Here is a 15,887-nt window from a genome sequence, read left to right on the forward strand (position 1 = left end):
AGGGTTCCATTGTATCTGTGCACTTTGCAATTTCCCCGTATAAAAAATAAACTTAGTATACATGTTATACTCGTGTTTTCTGGTGTTTTACCGGGACAAATATTTGTTCTTGCCAAATCGATCTTGCTGATTGGCTAATCTACTGCAATGTAGTACATGTGACACTATAGAATTGCCAATATCGTTTCTATTGTTACGCAAGATTCACTGGCCTAACACATACACTCAAACTCCGATTGTATGATTAACTGTGAGTTTGGAAGGAACTTCGATGGTTACATTATGAAGGGTATGTAATAATCATACTGCAGAATAGTGGCTGTAAAAAACTATTATCTCAGGTATAACATTTAATTAATTAATTAGTTATATCTTCAATAAAAAAGGCAATTTAGGTGTAAGGATATTGGCGACTAGAACGTCATTTTCATTAACGACTTACCGTAGACTAAGTGTAAATATGTTTAATAGTTGTCAACAAATTAACATTAAAATATCATAAAGCTATTTACATCATTGACGAAAATACATCTGAAAATTGAAAACAAAAAATCAATGATTTGCTTTAAAGGTCATTACAAAGTGGAGCATGTTGCGTATATTATTGCTAGAATAAAAACAATACTATATAATTTGCGAAAGCAAAACGAAAAGGTATTTACCAACTTTTACATTTTTTAGTATTCACAAAGATCTTGGTAGTGATGAACATTTCACCGGATCATATACAACAACAAGTGTAAATATTCTTGGGTATAGATGAGATTATTACAAACAAGAATATTTATGCGAAAAGCTACAGACATTATCATGCCATGGGAGATAATCTTCCCCATACTGAACTACAGAACAAGTGTAGTTATCGCTTACTACTAATTACCACAAATATGAGCTTTTCATCAATGGAATTGCCCAATTTAAAGTCGGTTACCGGGAGCGCCGGTCTACATGTGCTCCTCTCAGTAACCGCTGTAAATATATATTATTTGATATTCCATACACACAAACAGGGAACATCAAGATGCGCGGCCGGTGTTGATGAATGGTAGTTTGCGGTAGTATGTAAGGTTGAGCGGTTGGTGGGCTGGTTCCGCAGTCCGATTGTGAAGCCACTCCTCCAGGCACTCGAGAGCAAGTGGCTGGTACTCCAAATAAAACTTGTTGACGAACAAGTGCGTCTTGTGCACGACCGCCGCGAGGTCCCCGAGCCCAAACACGCACACGCCTCGCACATATTTACCTTTACACGGGTCCACTCCGCCCCAAGCTGCATGTACAGCCAACCAAGGCTTATCATCAGGCCTACCTGGAACAGAGGTATTTAAAATTGATTCTGTTTTCGAATAAACTTAAATAATCGAAACTAACTGAGAACACAGTGATCTCCCCTACCAGTTCGATTGTTGAGCAGGTGCCACGTGTGTGCTTAATAAATATTACTGAATAGTTATTTTATAATGATGCGCACTGTTGTTTTATAAAAGAAAGCAAATATACGTCATAAACGTCACGAAAATCGGCTAACATCATTTACGTTTTTCAAAAAAAAACACAACAGGTAACGCAAAAATGATTTCATGGGAATTTGACTTTTTTAAATTGGGGCAGTCGCCTTTCCATATATTAAAACATATGGAGTTATGTAAGGAAGTGTAAAAAATGAAAGGGCAATACCTTTGAAATATCAAACACAAAATCATTTTATTTTCCAAAGCATTTTTCCTCAACGGGCCGACATACGGACAGAACAAGGTGATTCCTATATAACTATATACTATATGATATTAAAGATTATCTACGTTTATCTGCATTCGGAATTCCTCGGCCATTTTTCATCGAAAACAACCTCGTATGTATGCTGATATATAATTAGTTCCTAAAATTTAAAGAGTAGTGTTTTGACATATATTTTGTATAATTAAGTTTAAGTTGCCAGTGAGGTGTATACTTGCATAAACAATTAAGATTCCAAAGAGTAAAGTCATAAAGTTTAACTGCTTATTGAAATTACTACGCGATCTACTTGCAGGGTAGTTTAACTGTATATATTTCTAACATTGTAACCGTCCGAATATCTGAGGTTGTTTTCGACGAAAAACGGCCTCGGAGTTCCGAACTGTTTATCTACTGGCTGAATCACTAAAGCAGTATGTGCCCTTCCGCATTCCTCTGCTGTTCGATACCAAAAGTGACAAGGCAACGTACTCCTACGCACAGGGCACAGAAGGTAGAAAATCAGCTCGCTATGTGCTTATAAAATATTGCTCTCTCTGAGCCAATTTGTGACCACTGTGCGGAAGAGTAAACTCAACTTAATCATTGCTTAGTTATCTTAGTTATCTATTAGATTTCATTGTTGTTCGTAAAATGTCATAAAGTTTAAATTGATTTACTACTTTACACCCAAGTGCAAAAACTATTTAACTGCATTAAGAGATGGAAGCGGTCATTGAGTTGTTGCATTTACGTGACGAGTTGTATTTGTCTTAATGTCTTGATTATGTTTGAAAATGTATATATATTCATATATCAGCTGCGCTCCATCAGCCATGTTCTGTGTTTAAGTACGCGAAGTTTGTCGATGGCATTAAACACACAAAAACAACAACAAGACAAAACATAGATGATAGTTCCAGAAGAAACACAGCATTGATACAGCACTTTTTGAAATGAATCATGAAGCTGACAATTTAAAATACAGATTTAAAGTTAAGTCACCATTTTCAGTACTTACAATATGGAAAAGTAATACGCAAGAGAGACAAATAAAAGTATGTGCACTTTTACGAAAGTACACTCAACACAATAATATTTAATGCATTGTTCTTTAAAAGGTTGCACAAAAATTGCATATCCAAAGAATGAAGTCCGTGCAAAGTTTCTTCAATGAAATACTAGTACTTCCGGAGACCAATCGTTGGTATAGCTTCCAAAATATGCATGCATTTAAAAAAAAAAAAAAAAAAAATATCGTGACATAATGAGTTTGAATGTTCGAATTGGAACCTTTTTTTAAATGCATTCTCTTCATATAGTATGAAAACATATAGGGGCCGTCGCCGACCAAATGACAAAATGATATGCCTTGGAATTTGTTGTAACGGCAAATCGTGCTATATATCAAGACTTAGGACTTAGCGTACTTAGAATCATAACGACGATCTTAGATGGGAATGATACATATTTAAGGATAACCTTCTACCGTTAAATTATACTTCGTTCATTTCAACATACTCGTGTTTCGGATTTTTCGAACTTTGATCACAAAATGTACTCATTCCTTTTCAAGAAACATATTTGTCTCTTTGGGCAAAAGAAAAATCGTTTTTCGAAAGATTGTGATATTGTCAAGCCTTTTGAGTTGATTAAAACATATGGACATATTGATTGGTGAGATGAAACCAATATTTACTAGAATGTGTTTCAATTGAAATGTTATGAAGTCAAAAGATAATTGACACGAACATACCATGTGACATCAGGTTATTAGGGTTTAGTTTGCCTTGTTAGGTGTCTACAAAGTAGTTTTCATCATGCTCATTTTTGTGATGTCCTTGGTGAAATAGATTGCCACAATGGCATGGGTAAACCGTAGTATGTTATTCTAATTATAAACGCTTCGATAGCGTGGTGCATATTTATAGTATGCCGACATAACATAATGTAAAACAACACAAGTTGATTCTACATTAAGCTATAGTTTACTTAAAAGCGAGGATTTTCAAATCGTACAATTATATCGACAAAAACTGCGTTTACGTGGAGTTGTTAATTTAAAAAGTCTTATTTGCCGGAAATGCTCGACTTTTAATTGAGGTCATGAAACATCTTGAAAAAAATGACCTGTTAGTTTAGCATTTGATGGGATTTAGATTAGAGACCACTAAATAAATTTCCTATGTGTTCTTTTTTGTCAATTGACCTATTGGCACGCGAAATACAGCTGATTTCTGGTGTTTTACAACACCAACCACCATATATTGGAAGAATGTTCCACTGATGTACTAAACATTAAACAATGTTAGAATATATATGAGTATCTTACAAGAACGTTACCGACAAAAACCGGTGTAGGAGTACAAACAATATAGTGAAAAACTGTAAACAAAGCAGTTGATCTAGCATGTTCAGCATGTTTTGTTTTTAAATCACAAACCATTCAGCTCAACTAAACTAATGCCTACTCCCTGGGCCTCCTAACCTAGACCACGTGCTCCTGAAAGATATGCAGTATTTACGGTCATGGATGTTAATGGCCCCTAAAAAAGACCAAATACTTTAAGAAGCAAATATGTAGCGGTATGCATCTGTGTGGGCCCATTTTACTAGACCATTCGCTATAAGTGAGTCATTATGTAGCGACAGTCATGCCCCTGGGCCCCCGCTTCGTAAAAACGATCATGCCTTCACTAGACCAAGTGCTCTTGATACTCATTTTGAAGCGGCATGCGTGTTCATGATCTTTTGAAATCAGTCTAAAGCGAATTCATAACTTGCATTGCGGGCCGATGGATCATTTCATGTTCATGTTTGCTAGATCTAATAGTATGAAGCTAGATCCAAGACTGACTTAACTGTAAAAGTATATGTGCTGAAGTGTGTGTGGGTTGCATGTGGGCCCCCTCGTGTATATCTCTACTACTCACCTGAGTAGTGCGAGCCCGGAGCCTGGAGGTTCTGGTTGTACTGCAGAGTTGCCCAGTAGTACTCGTCCGGGCAGTGCACGTCTCTCATCCACTCCAGTAGCTCTCGAGCCGCCTTGCTATGGAGCATCCATTCCACAAACGCCCGGCTGAACACGCCGTATGCGCTTCCCTTGACAATCGTCACATTTGACGGTGGATCCACCAGCTGGTAGTTTGTCTTATATATGTTCGGTTTTATTTGGTTCTTTGTAACTCGCTTATAAATGTATCTAAATTTGAATCTATGCTCTAGTCGTCTATTGCCTGTAAGACCTTCTATATCATTAGAACCGTTGTATATTTGTAAAATTTGCACTATTTCTTTGTTCGTTTTGATCGGGAACTGCTGACTAGGAACGTTAATAAAATATTGCCAATCCTTGTTCCACTGCATGAAATCCTGCATACAGTTGATATCCGCTTGGAGGCGGGTGAAGCCGGCGTATACCACGTATTCCTTCCGGGAAACTACAAACACGTTTGGGAAGCAGTCAGCTATGCCCTGGACGGCCTGGTGAACCTCCGGCCGCGCATCCATGTCCACGTGCAGACAGAACACGTTCCGTGGCGTGTAGAGAGCACGCATTAGCCGTTCTGCTTGTTCTACCTCTTTGTAAAGCAATATGCTGTATGCCACTGGAAACTTTTCCTCTTCCGCTGAGAGAATATAGCCTCTGTAACCTTGGTCATCTTTGAACTTATCACAGTCCATCGTTAGTTTGGTATATGAAGTCTCTGATATATTGCTTCCACGCACGAACCCGTTTTTCTCCATAAGTTCCCTGCCTCTTGTAATCTCTTCAAGATCGCCCCTTAGGACAGCTTCACAATTATCTTCAAATACTCGTCGCCCAGCTGTACGGAGTACTTTAGGAAATTTTCTACCATTTTCAATGTCTTTCGCAGTTTGTTGATCTGTACGAGTTGTATTCGCGGACAAGTGACGGAGACTTTCAAACCACCTCTGGTTTAACATGGAGGCCGGCTGGTGGTCGGTTGACAGACGGATGGACATGCGCAGCACCACACATGCAAGCAGTACCACAGCCAGGGTAGGTAGCCGAGACCACGTCCACCTCATTTCCGACCAAGTATGCAGTCTGCAACAACAAGAAAGCGACTTGGAAACAACTTTTTTTATTTCTATAAATCATTCAATCTTTTATTGTTTTTTGTGTTAAGCGGTTCCAAAAGGCACACTCGCAATTTATTGAACCTACCATCTAATTGATGCAAACCTAAATCATTTACATTCGAATTTATTATACTTAAGAGACTGCACAAAATCAATAAAACAAGAGCTTTAATATATCAGTTCTTCTTTACGCGGTGTTTAGAGGTTTGAACTGTTAAAGACAAAAACAATCTTTGTTTTTCTCAGGAGACGTTTTCACGTGGACTTTTTTTGTCCAATGCCTAGCAGGTAAGCGGCTCGAAGTAAGCGGCTGAAGATAGCGGCCCATATGTTATGATATCTGAAGTAAGCGGCCTCGAAGTTAGGCTGTGTAAAGTCAGCAGCCTGTCGGATAGGACGCCAATGATTAACTGTTGTCTGTAGCAATGAACGTTCCATGACTATTAAATTAAATATAAATTTACCGCATAAAATTGCGTACAGAAATAAAACGGTATAAATTTTGAACTTTTAAACATGTTTTTCATAGAATAAATTGTTGCGGGTAGGCTGTTGAATTCACGAAACAATGGCCCATGATCATGGTTTACAAGCGAAGAGACAGAAAGTGTACACTAAAAAGTAGATCAAGTAGATCCAGCAAGTTTAGCCTGTTTTTGAAATCATAAACATTCAGCTTCAAAATCTATCAATGTGGAATGTAGCAACTCGTCGGAGATGGTAGTACCATGCTTTGATTCACTGTCACGTGTCAATTAAAATAAATAAGGCATGTAATAATAAATAGGCACATCCGAATAGGACACCTGCCATTAAATTTCAAGTGAAGCTGTCGCCAGCTAAGTTGATAGGCCCGATGTAACATAAGTGGCATCTCCTTATCAATATTATAGTTAACTCCTTACATAACGTTTCAATACTCTGCAATGCTGATATGTATTAATGTTTGTACTTCTAAATGAGACAGCAATGATCAACGTATAAATATATATATATATATATATATATATATATATATATATATATATATATAACCCTAAGATTTAGTGTATCATGTGTGCATTACTGTCACTTTATTTGGGAAAGAAACCTGTCAAAAGAGTCTAGCAGTCTTGTAGAGAAATAAAGTTTGATATACATGCAATTGTACTGCCTGTCACGTATATTATTTTATAAACGCTCATTCAATACTACTTTGGTCGCAGCTTAGACATAACATTTTTGACAGATTAATTTAACTTAGTTTGTTAGTGTTATGTTGGTCTTCTTATTGGTTTTTAACTATTTTGCATTCAAAATATGCATAAATCGTACGTGCATGCCGATAATAATATCGGAGATATGTCATCCCAAATTTGAATAATTTTCTTGTTTATGAACGCGACAACCTTTTAATGTCATCTGTGATTTGTTCTCATTTTTCTCATGACTGACACAATAACTTGTGTTTACAAATGTAAAGTAATGTATATCTTAAAGACGCACGTCTGAATAGTTACGTGATTCGATTTATAGGCTCTTAAATATCCACTAAACGCCGTCTTAAAATGCACAACTTGTTTATATAATTATTAGTATTATTTTTTATAATAACGTTTTCTTAAAACAAATTACTTGAAAAGAGTTATATAACTCGATGTATGCTATCACAGCCTGTTCTTGTTTTTATTCTTGTTTCATTACAAATGCTTATACATTTGATTTTATTTTCAATTATTCAGACCTGCAAATTGTCAGTTTAGAACAAAGACTAGCAAATCACTCAGTAAGTTCCCTTTGACATCCTTGTTTTGTTTCGTATACATAGTCTCATAAAAAGGACTTTGAATTTCGTATATCCTTTTGGCTATGAATCGCTTTAAACAATATGCTATCACGTGTATGGTTGTAAAACACAAAATCAAAGCATGAGAACAATTAGGTATTGTCCAGTTCTGTTTCATATCCATTCACTGAAATAAGTTCATGTTTGTTTTTTAATCGAAAAACTCGTTACATAACCCAAACCGTTATAAAAAAAATCATACAAATACGAGGTATTTAAATGTATTGTCAACGTAAATCCACCAATGGTATACTGATATATTAAGTTTATCCATGCATTCGGTACAATGATTGATACTTTTTCTCAAACGATCTTATAACATAACAACATGTGTAGCGTAATGATGTTTAAGATACGGTATTATGATTGATACTTTTTCTCAAACGATCTTATAACATAACCACATGTGTAGCGTAATGATGTTTAAGATACGGTATTCGAAACATTTCTCATAAGTATATGGTTGCATTTTCTAAAATACAAAAATGATAGAAAAGCACAAATGGTATTTTATACTTTTACCTAAAGTATCAAATTTCATTTAACTTCAGCTCTTTCTTTGGTATTGAAAATATGGCGTCTAGTTTTAAGTAACATAAAGGTCGAAGATGAAAACTTTTTAAATAAGCCTTATCAAGTGTGATTTGGATGAGTAAGAACAGTTGTTCGAGCTCAGTTCATTCTTTTACATAATAGATATCGAAGCCACGAGTGAAGAAATAGTTTTTCTAAGGTCACAAGTGAAATAAAAAAACGATATTACACTGATATAAACAAATAATCTGTTTATTTAATGTTTATTTTCGGAGTTTTATTAGTATTTCAATTTATTTTCGTAATTTCCCACTTTTTAGGGGTTTTTTTTTTACCGTAACTCGTGGGACGCCCCTCACGCAAATTATATATATATATATATATATATATATATATATATATATATATATATAATAGCAGATGACGTAGATGTCAATTTTCTATTTCCGGTTTGTTGAGAAAAAGTTATCTGATATTCTGTGTTATAGTTTATTATTCGCTCGTTTTTTAGTGCAAAGATTTTATGAACAGTATTCAATAAAGTTTTATTAATGCATCTATGTTTAAAAAATAACGAAAATTATTTTATTTTAAGCGGGACATGAATACAAAACCAAATAACGACTCCGCCTTTTTATTGTATGGAAATATGAAAGGTCGAAATGTGTTAGCAAAACAATTGGGGATAATCATTGATATAAAACTTTTTTTCTTAGTTTTAGCGTGTGTTTCATGATACATGGATATTTAGTCATCTTACTGTAAGAGACCAGTGGGTTTTGCTTGAAGACAGGTCGATTTCGTGGTAATGATAAGGACCACGCTAGTTTGTTGACAAATTTTGAGGCGTGGGTGGGGTAAAAAAAAATATCAGTTAATCTGTGTATTGAATTTCCGGGAAGTTCGTATTACGTATTACAACGACAAACATTTTAAAATACATTTGAACGATGATAAAACATTCTATTTATGTTCAAACAGTTGTTTTTGTATGTAATGTGTTTGCTATAAAAGCAAATGTTCGAACATGCAGCTTCAAGATCAAGAAAACGTTTGAAAAACGGGATTACCATTTTCTTATAAACGGTAAGCTGTTAATTTCCAAATATATTTCTATTTAAACTTAGTTAACGTTTCTTTAAATTTTGAATATTTTCCAACATTTTCTGGTTCAAAGTGAAGTGTTCTGTTTTGATCAAGGGGAAGTAACTACAATGGATTTTAAAAGTAGTCATGGAAGTTAATATTGTTCTCTCCTTCTTTTATTTCACTGATGAAACTCTATATTTCATCGAAAAGCATGAAAGACAGGAGCCTCACTGACCATTATATTCTGCTTTAAAGTGACAGATTGCATTATATCAAAATACATATGCATGTATGTGATATTATAATTGGTTATCCTCCTTGAACAAATAGACTGCAAACGTACATAATGCATGTATCTAGCTATCATAACCATTATTGATTAAAGCTACTCAACCGTTATACACAAACGGAATTTTCTTAACAAGAAAACAGGTACTCCGTAATTGATTATAAAGCTAAGAGTAGTTAGAAATTGATGGGAGCAGGACTCCCCAGGGGAAGTTTTACTCCTAGAAATTGATGGGAGCAGGACTCCCCAGGGGAAGTTTTGCTCTTCAACGCAAATTGTGTCCTTGGAAGCGGGAAGACTCGTATGTATACCGTGATGGTCCTTTACGATATAAGTAAACGAATTGACAATAATGCGAGTGTGTATAAGTTAACGTGAATGACAATTGTTGTAGAACGATATTGTTCTTTATAGTATAAGGGAAACAACTGCTACACTACACGACGTGGAAATACGAAGAAGCGTTATTCTTCTTAATCACCGTTGCTGGGTTGCGTTTGTTTATATTTAAAGGCTAGGATTATAAAGACACTTTTTTTGTAGCTAAATGCTCATTTGATGTAAGACTAGTACTCGCTTCACAAACCGAAACGACATAAAATGTAAGAAAGCGAGTTGCTTCTGGACATAGATACGAGTAAATGCGTCGTTTTGTAGGGAATAGTTATTTCTCTTTGATCAACTGGATACGCTTTTTGAACAGTTGGTTTCCTGCCTATTACCAAATACCATTGATGAAAGCCGGGACAAAAATCGTACATGACTATATCTGGTCGAGCTATTTGTTACAAGAGCTTTTTCACATTTAACTCGTCCATCTAGTTGTAAATGAGGAAAGTCGAGCACTGTTGTTTTTTTACTAATTGATTGTTTAAAATGGAATGCAGATTATATACGGACTAGTACTGATTATATACGGACTAGTACTACTAGTTGTATTTTTATAAGAAACAAAAAACAAGTTGAATTTCTTTGTAAGACATAACACATATTTTTAAAGTACGCATTCCTGAAGGGTGGTGTTTATATTTGTAAAGATACTTTTGTATAAATTATGTTAAATATGTATTACCACCCCGTTTGATATAAAATAAATAATTTATAAATGATGTTAAATATGTATTACCACTCCGTTTGATATAAAATAAATAATTAACTTCTTTTGAAATTCTTTATAAAAAAAATGATATATGAGTTGATGTATTCCACCCAGTATTTAGAAAAATAGTTTGGAAATTAATTGGTTTTTGACATATTTCAATTTACAAAAGCATTAACCTAGAAATAATATGTAAATTTATGTTAAAGAAGAGTAGCAACACCTTAAATATAGTGTACATACTTTAATTACTTTAAATATGTTCATATATGTGATAGTACTAACGTTGCTCCGTTTTACTGAAAATTTTTAAAACAAAAATCATGAACAACAACGCAGTAACTCAACTGTTGAGTTTTATAACGGAACATAACAAATTGGTCGATGACCTACGTCTGAAGTGCCAACGTCTGGAGCTAGAGGTATTTATAATTGTCGTGAATTTCACGAGTATGAATTATTTTGATTCTATTATACGTTGCTCCTTAGGAGTTTACTTTGTACATGAAATCATTTGTATTATTTACATTGCTCCTACATGTTCTGTTCTTTAGGTTTGCTCCTAATCCAATTCTTTATATGTGCATTGCCTCTAAACATGAGGTGCATGCTTTTTGCCTGTCGTTTTTGGCGGCAATTCATACTATATAAAGCTGTTGTTTGTGTGTTCAATTAGTGTTCTATCTGAGGTTATTTAGAGTGCTTTAGGATTTATTAACAGTTCTATCTTTCAGACATTTTATGTGTTAATTATTAAATTGTGAACGTGTTAAACTGGATTTTATTGAGATATAATTTATATTGTGAAAATTGACAATAATTAAATGGTGTGGAAATATCGTTTTGTGTTCGTTATTTATCTAAACTGTTCGATGTGGCAGAGAAAGAAAATAGTATTCAGTCTAATGGTAAAATTTATTCAATGTTATATTCGAAACGGAAACTCAAAGAAACTCTGCGACATTGTTTGGTGCCGGAACCCGGGAACAGGGTGTCGAAACAAAGTGAGAGAAAATAAAGGTATGTAATACTTATAAGTTATTGTGTTTTACCCTTCAAAGGAAATTGATAAAAAGTGATAAAAGTGTTTAGAGTTTGTGCATAAGTGAACTAATGTGTTGTGTTGGAGTGTAAATAAAAAGTGAAACCATGTGTCTAAGTGCTAAGGTGCAAAGGGAAGTAATTTGCATTAGGGGAAAGTAAAAGATAGTGCAAAGTGAAAGTGTAAAAGTGAACCAAGGTATTGTGTTATTAAAGTAAAAATAAAGTGGTGTTGTGAAAAGTCTAAAGTGCCGTGATGTGAAAAAAGTCTAAAGTGCAGTGCTATGTGAGAGTGAATAACGTACTACATAGTGATATGTTTTAGCGTATCGTTTCAATGGCATAAAAGGATAAAAGTGAAATGGTTTGTGTTTGAAGGATAAATGATAAAATAAATGTGCTTAAGAGTGAAGTGTCTATAGTGACATGTATTAAAAGTTGTGTGTTATAACAGTGTAGTATATTTAAAGAAAATTATTACACCGATAGTAAAGAAAAATGATCGTGTGGGTATAGAAATTTAAAGTAACACATTGATGAGTCTATGTGATTGTGCAAAGTGAATTGAAAGTAAAATCGTGATTAAAGTGATTTATACTACAGTTTAAAAGTGTTAAATCTCTTAAAGTGATAAAAATGTCTTCATTACGATATATGAAAGGCGTAAGAACACGTCATTACAACACCCTGAAAGAAGGAGTTAATCAAGCCTCTTTCCTGCTTCAAAAGGATATTCGTGATAAAGAAAAGATGTTAAAAGCTATTGAGGTGTCGATAGAAAAGATGGAACTCTATGTTTCAAAACTAGAAAATCAAACTGGACTAATCATTGAAGCAGTGGGTGAACAAGATGAAAAGGGAGAAAATATGATGAATGATATGATTGATGAAGATAACAATGTATGTGATTCTGCTGTTAATATGTGCTCTAAGCTAGAGTTATTGAAAACAAAGATCAGTGAGATGCCTAAAGAAGAGGTGAAAGAGGATGAAGGTAAAATTAACATGCAGAGTGAACTGTGCAAACTTTTGGAAAAGCAAATGGAGTTACAGAAAGAGATTTTAGCTAATCAACAGAAAATGCAAAAACAAAGGGTGCATGTTCTGTGAAATTACCGAAATTGGAACTCGTTAGCTTTAGTGGAAACAGATTGAGGTTACCTCCCTTCAGGAAATGGTTGTCAATTTTTCGCTCCGTGAAATGTTTAAATATAAAATGACCTAAAGGTTTTTAAAGTGTCAAAACTTGCAAATGTGATTGGGATAATGTAACTGGACTTATATATAAAAACTGGAACTAAAGGTACTGTAACTTGAAGTAATAAAAAACGCATTGTTCTCAAAATTTTCACCTGGATATTAATAGCCATTTTATTGTGACCACGACATACATGTGTGATAGCTGTTGTTACATGTAAAAACTTGAATACATCAGAACATAATAGTGTAGAGGATTACAAAGGATTATTTTCTGCGCTCATAGTTCTGGTCGCTCATTAAACTACACTGCGCAACGAAAGTTATGTCTAACCCAAATAGTACATCTACCCCGATTTCTAAGTCGGCGGCCTCCAAAAGGGACTTATCATCACCCATGGACGATGCCGACACCAAAAAGTATAAACTGTCTGAATCAAACACAACAGTACATATTGAAGATACCAGTGGCATCGCCCCTTGTGCACTTTCCAAAGAAGATCTGTTTTATGTCTCAAAGCAAATATCAGCAACATTTCATGATGACATGTCTACTCTGGTTGAGACACTGATATCAAAGTTAGTGCCTCCTCTTGTCAAGAGTATTCATGCTGACTTAACATCACGCATCAATGCTCTGGAATACGAAAATGCAGAACTTAAAAGCAAAGTCTTTAAGCTTGAAAATGAAGCCGATAGAGCTGAACAATATAGTCGACGAAATTGCTTGCGTGTTGCTGGTGTCGCAGAAACGACTAGCGAAAATACTGACGACATCGTTTTGGGCATATCTAATGCTGTCTCGAGCGGCTTATCGATCGAAGAAATTGACCGCAGCCATCGTGTTGGGCCGGTGCGCAACGATAAAAAGCCGCGCGACATCATCGTGAAGTTCGTCTCGTATCGCTCTAGGCAAAAACTGTACCAGCGTAGATCAGCTCTCAAAAAGTCTAGCGAGCACTCGTTTGTCTACGTCAACGAAGACCTCACCAGAAAACGAAGCTCTCTTCTTTATGAAGCTAGAAGACACGCCAAAACTGGTTCCCTGTTAGGCGCTTGGTCGTCCGACGGGAAAGTGCTTATTAAGGACAAGGCAGGCAAAATACATGCTATTAACTGTCCTGATGAACTGTACGCTGCTCTACCTGCAATGTCCTATGCCTCAGCGGTGCAGAAATAATACACATTTTCGTCATATGACACAGACTTTTTTGTTCTGCAGTATACTTCGATCGTTATTTGGCTCGTCAACTGGCGAGTTCACCTGTACCATATTCATTGTAATCTTGTCTTACTGGCCGTTCTGCATCCGTGATCCTATGATATTAAATTAAACAATTATGTTCAACATATCATTTATCTTTTATTATTATAAAGTGATTGTAATACTGATAAATTATCTTAGTGAGGACTGAACAGATAATCCGTTACTATTCTTTGAAAAATAGCAGTGTTATTATGTCACCATATGCTTTTTATAAACTGGTATAACATGCATCGTACTGATTAAATAATAAGCTATTCACTCTAAGCTATGTTTAAATATATAAATTATCGATCTTGATATTTAAATATAGCCTTAAAGATATATTTGGTAATATCCATAAAATATTGAAGATATTGTTACTTGTTTTCAAACATTTGGATTATACCAACATAATATTTTTCATAACTATAATATATATAGTGTAGATAAAGTACTTTTGTTGCCAAATTTTAAGAGAAAACAATACAAGTCCTATTTGTAAGATATTTTATGCACTATTGTTTTGACCAATTCACCATTATCATGTATCGTGGAACATTATATTTTTGTTCCGTTTTTCTTTTTACTTCCATTTTTGTTCACTCATTGTGTCTCCAAGATATTACACTTTACTCTGTAAATAGATATGAATTCAGCGACCGCACTTTTGTATACTTCCTTATACGACTGCGTCTCTTCTGTACACTTGTTTCACATATAACCTAAATATGCCCCTTGAGTTTGTTCATTCCCCTACTCAACAAACCTTTGACATAGGATCAAGACTTACTCGTCTCTTAACCCTGTTGTTTTCCCTGGTAATATTGTTCAACACCATCTTCGCTTTCTCAGTGCTTGTGAACTTAAAGTCACTAGACACCTGTGGTAAGATATACCGTGGTCTGCAATCCAAGAAGTATGACCTAGCAGGAAGCCGAGTGTTCCAGTGTAATAACACTTTTGTTAGGAATAGTATACTCACACTATCCGTATGTACTCTTTGCACCTGGTTGGCAGTACTTCTTAACCAGAGTGGTGACATCCATCCTAATCCAGGCCCTGCAGATCACTCATCACGATCATCGTGAGATTTGTCCCATAATTTATCCTTGGTTCATTACAATGTCCAAAGCATATTACCAAAACTTGACATAATCAAAGATGAACTTCTAGACTTCGATGTTTTAACGTTTTCGGAAACTTGGTTATCACAGTCAGTTGACACCAACAATATTCTTCTTCCACATTTTCAGGCTCCTGAACGCAAAGATCGGGCAACCAACAATTATGGAGGTGTTATTTTATATGTCAAGGAAAATATATTTTATAAGAGGAGATTTGATCTAGAAGTTCTGGACACTGAATGCATTTGGATCGAGTTGGCTATTAAACCTAACTTGAAGATGCTTGTTGGATTGTTTTATCGAACCCCAAACACTTCTGCTGTCTTGGATTCACGTATTGAGGAGTCTATTGACACGGCTGTAAACACTGATATTTCTAACATTGTTTTGGTGGGTGATTTTAACTTGAATGCTACTCCATATTGTATCAGTCCTAAAATAGTGTCTTTATGACAGCAATATGGTCTTACCCAATGCATTGATGAGCCCACTCATTTTACCGAACATTCTTCGTCTATTATTGACCTGGTATTTCTAAAAAATACTAGAAGTTTGCTTCTCTGTGAAGTTGGAGATCCCTTGTTTGATCAACAAGTTCGCTATCACTGTCCCACTTTTGTCTT

General features: G+C 35.1%; 1 protein-coding gene across 2 annotated transcripts in view; it reads right to left on the reverse strand.

Moving 5' to 3' along the window:
* Positions 1–559: 559 nt before the first annotated feature.
* The window catches only part of LOC128210227 (beta-1,3-galactosyl-O-glycosyl-glycoprotein beta-1,6-N-acetylglucosaminyltransferase 3-like), a 34,692-nt gene continuing 19,364 nt past the window's right edge, over positions 560–15,887 (reverse strand). The window contains exons 1-3 of one of the 2 annotated variants that reach the window (XM_052914436.1): positions 7,544–7,712; positions 4,647–5,785; positions 560–1,306 (exon numbers count right to left, since the gene is read on the reverse strand). In XM_052914436.1, coding sequence (XP_052770396.1) covers positions 1,017–1,306; positions 4,647–5,766 — 1,410 coding nt within the window. In that variant the 5' untranslated portion in view covers positions 5,767–5,785; positions 7,544–7,712 and the 3' untranslated portion in view covers positions 560–1,016. Of the gene's footprint in view, positions 1,307–4,646; positions 5,786–7,543; positions 7,713–15,887 lie in introns of those variants that run through there. The other variant, XM_052914435.1, reaches the window with a different exon arrangement.

This window comes from Mya arenaria, chromosome 12 (assembly GCF_026914265.1).
Source record: "Mya arenaria isolate MELC-2E11 chromosome 12, ASM2691426v1".
Lineage (NCBI taxonomy): Eukaryota > Metazoa > Mollusca > Bivalvia > Myida > Myidae > Mya > Mya arenaria.